The sequence below is a fragment of the Hirsutella rhossiliensis genome, assembly GCF_020360975.1.
Source record: "Hirsutella rhossiliensis strain HR02 chromosome Unknown scaffold00001, whole genome shotgun sequence".
Classification (NCBI taxonomy): domain Eukaryota; kingdom Fungi; phylum Ascomycota; class Sordariomycetes; order Hypocreales; family Ophiocordycipitaceae; genus Hirsutella; species Hirsutella rhossiliensis.
In genome coordinates, this window is record NW_025408667.1 from 9,644,091 (window position 1) to 9,645,671 (window position 1,581).

Sequence of the window (1,581 nt, forward strand, 5' to 3'; positions counted from 1 at the left end):
AAGATTAACGTAGACCTCCTTCGCAGAGCCTCCTCTAACCCGCTGCCCGGATAAGAAGCAGCGGACGCCTAACTACCCGCAATCGAGGTAAAGGGAGAGGACGAGTTCGAGGTCGAAGAGATACGGGCCGCGCGCTAGAAAAAGGTCGGCAGGGGGAAACGCCGGGAGGTCCTCGTTAAGTAGCGCGGGTATCTCGACCTTACGTAGGAACCCGTACGTAAGTTTACGGGAACCGTAGCCCTTAATAAGTTCGAAGCCTTATTCGGAACGGTAGACGAGAACGACGGACCAGCGGACCACCGACAGCAGCCCGGGCTAGGACCACGAAGTAGGCATAGCGGAGGGGGCAGTTACGGCAACATAGGCAATATAAGCGCAATAGTACGGGCGGAGACAAAAATAGCGTTTATTACGGGGCGGAGCCCCTAGACTACCCGGGCCTATTCCTTATCGTTATTATTATTATTATCTTCGTTATCGTCGTCCTCGTCGGCCTCCTCCTTCTTATTAGCGGCGGCGGCGGTCTCTAGGGCGCTAAGGCGGCCCTCTAAGCCCGCAAGCCAGTCGGCGGCGGCGGCGGCTCCGGGGGCAGAGGGGCGGCGGCCAGCGGCGGCGGCAGGGGCAGCGGCGGTGGCGGAGGCGGGCACGGCTAAGGGGACCGCCGACAGGGCGACGGAGGCAGTATCCCTAGCGCCGGGTGCGTTAGAGGCGGAAACAGGGGAGCGGAGGAGTAGGACTTACTTAGGCATAAGGCCCCATCGCTCGAGGGCGCGGAGGTTGCGGTAGGCGGCGGCGGCGGCGGTAAGGCGCTTCTTAGCAGCCCCCCGCGCCTACCCGTGCGAGCCGGCCTTCTAAGCCGACGCCGCAGCGAGCAGGACGGGAGGCGCCGCCTTATAGGCGCGGCCGGCTCGCGCGCACTAGTAGCAGCTGCCGCCGCGGCGGCGCCCGGCCTAGTCGGAGCAGTCGAGCTCCTGCGACGTACAACGCACACAGGGGGCCGAGCGGGCGGCGCCGGCCTATACTTAGCGCTTATACTATAGGAGGTTAGCGGACAACGTCTATTACGCTTGCCTAACTGCGGACTTACGGGGGTGGCGGAGACGGAGGCGGGGGCCGAGGGGCCGGGCGTCACGGGTGGCGGCGGGGACGGCGTCGTTACCCTAAGGGGCGACGTAAGAGCGAACAGCGCAGTAGAGGCGGCGGCGGCGGCGGTGGGAGCGGTGGCAGCGGCGCGGGCAGGAGCGGCGGTAGCGGCGGAGTCGTCGTCGGCCGCGGCCAGCACGGCGTCGACGAACGACTCCGCACGCTCCGAGAAGGAGGAGGTAGGAGAGGGAGAGGCGGACATGTCTATCGCGGAAGTCAGCACGACGGAATACGGCCTCCCGCTCTATGAGGCGCGGAACTTACTAGTTGGAGTTGTTGTTGTTGTTAGGGCTATTGTTGCTATTGCCGCTGCTACTGCGAGCACACGTTAATAGAGCGGCCCGCACAGCTAGGATCGGACCAACGCCCCGGGTAGAGCGGAACTTACTTATTGATGCTGCTGCTGCGGTTAAAGAAGGGAGAGAAGGAAGGGAAGGG

The 1,581-nt window shown here is 63.9% G+C and overlaps 1 protein-coding gene across 1 annotated transcript; it reads right to left on the reverse strand.

Annotated features, from left to right (window-relative positions):
* Positions 1-440: 440 nt before the first annotated feature.
* On the reverse strand, positions 441-1,345 carry HRG_01238 (uncharacterized protein; the record flags this gene model as incomplete). Its single annotated transcript, XM_044859709.1, has 3 exons — positions 441-687; positions 742-830; positions 1,088-1,345. 3 exons carry the CDS (start codon positions 1,343-1,345, stop codon positions 441-443), a joined length of 594 nt encoding a protein of 197 aa, XP_044726109.1.
* Between the last annotated feature and the right edge of the window lie 236 nt (positions 1,346-1,581).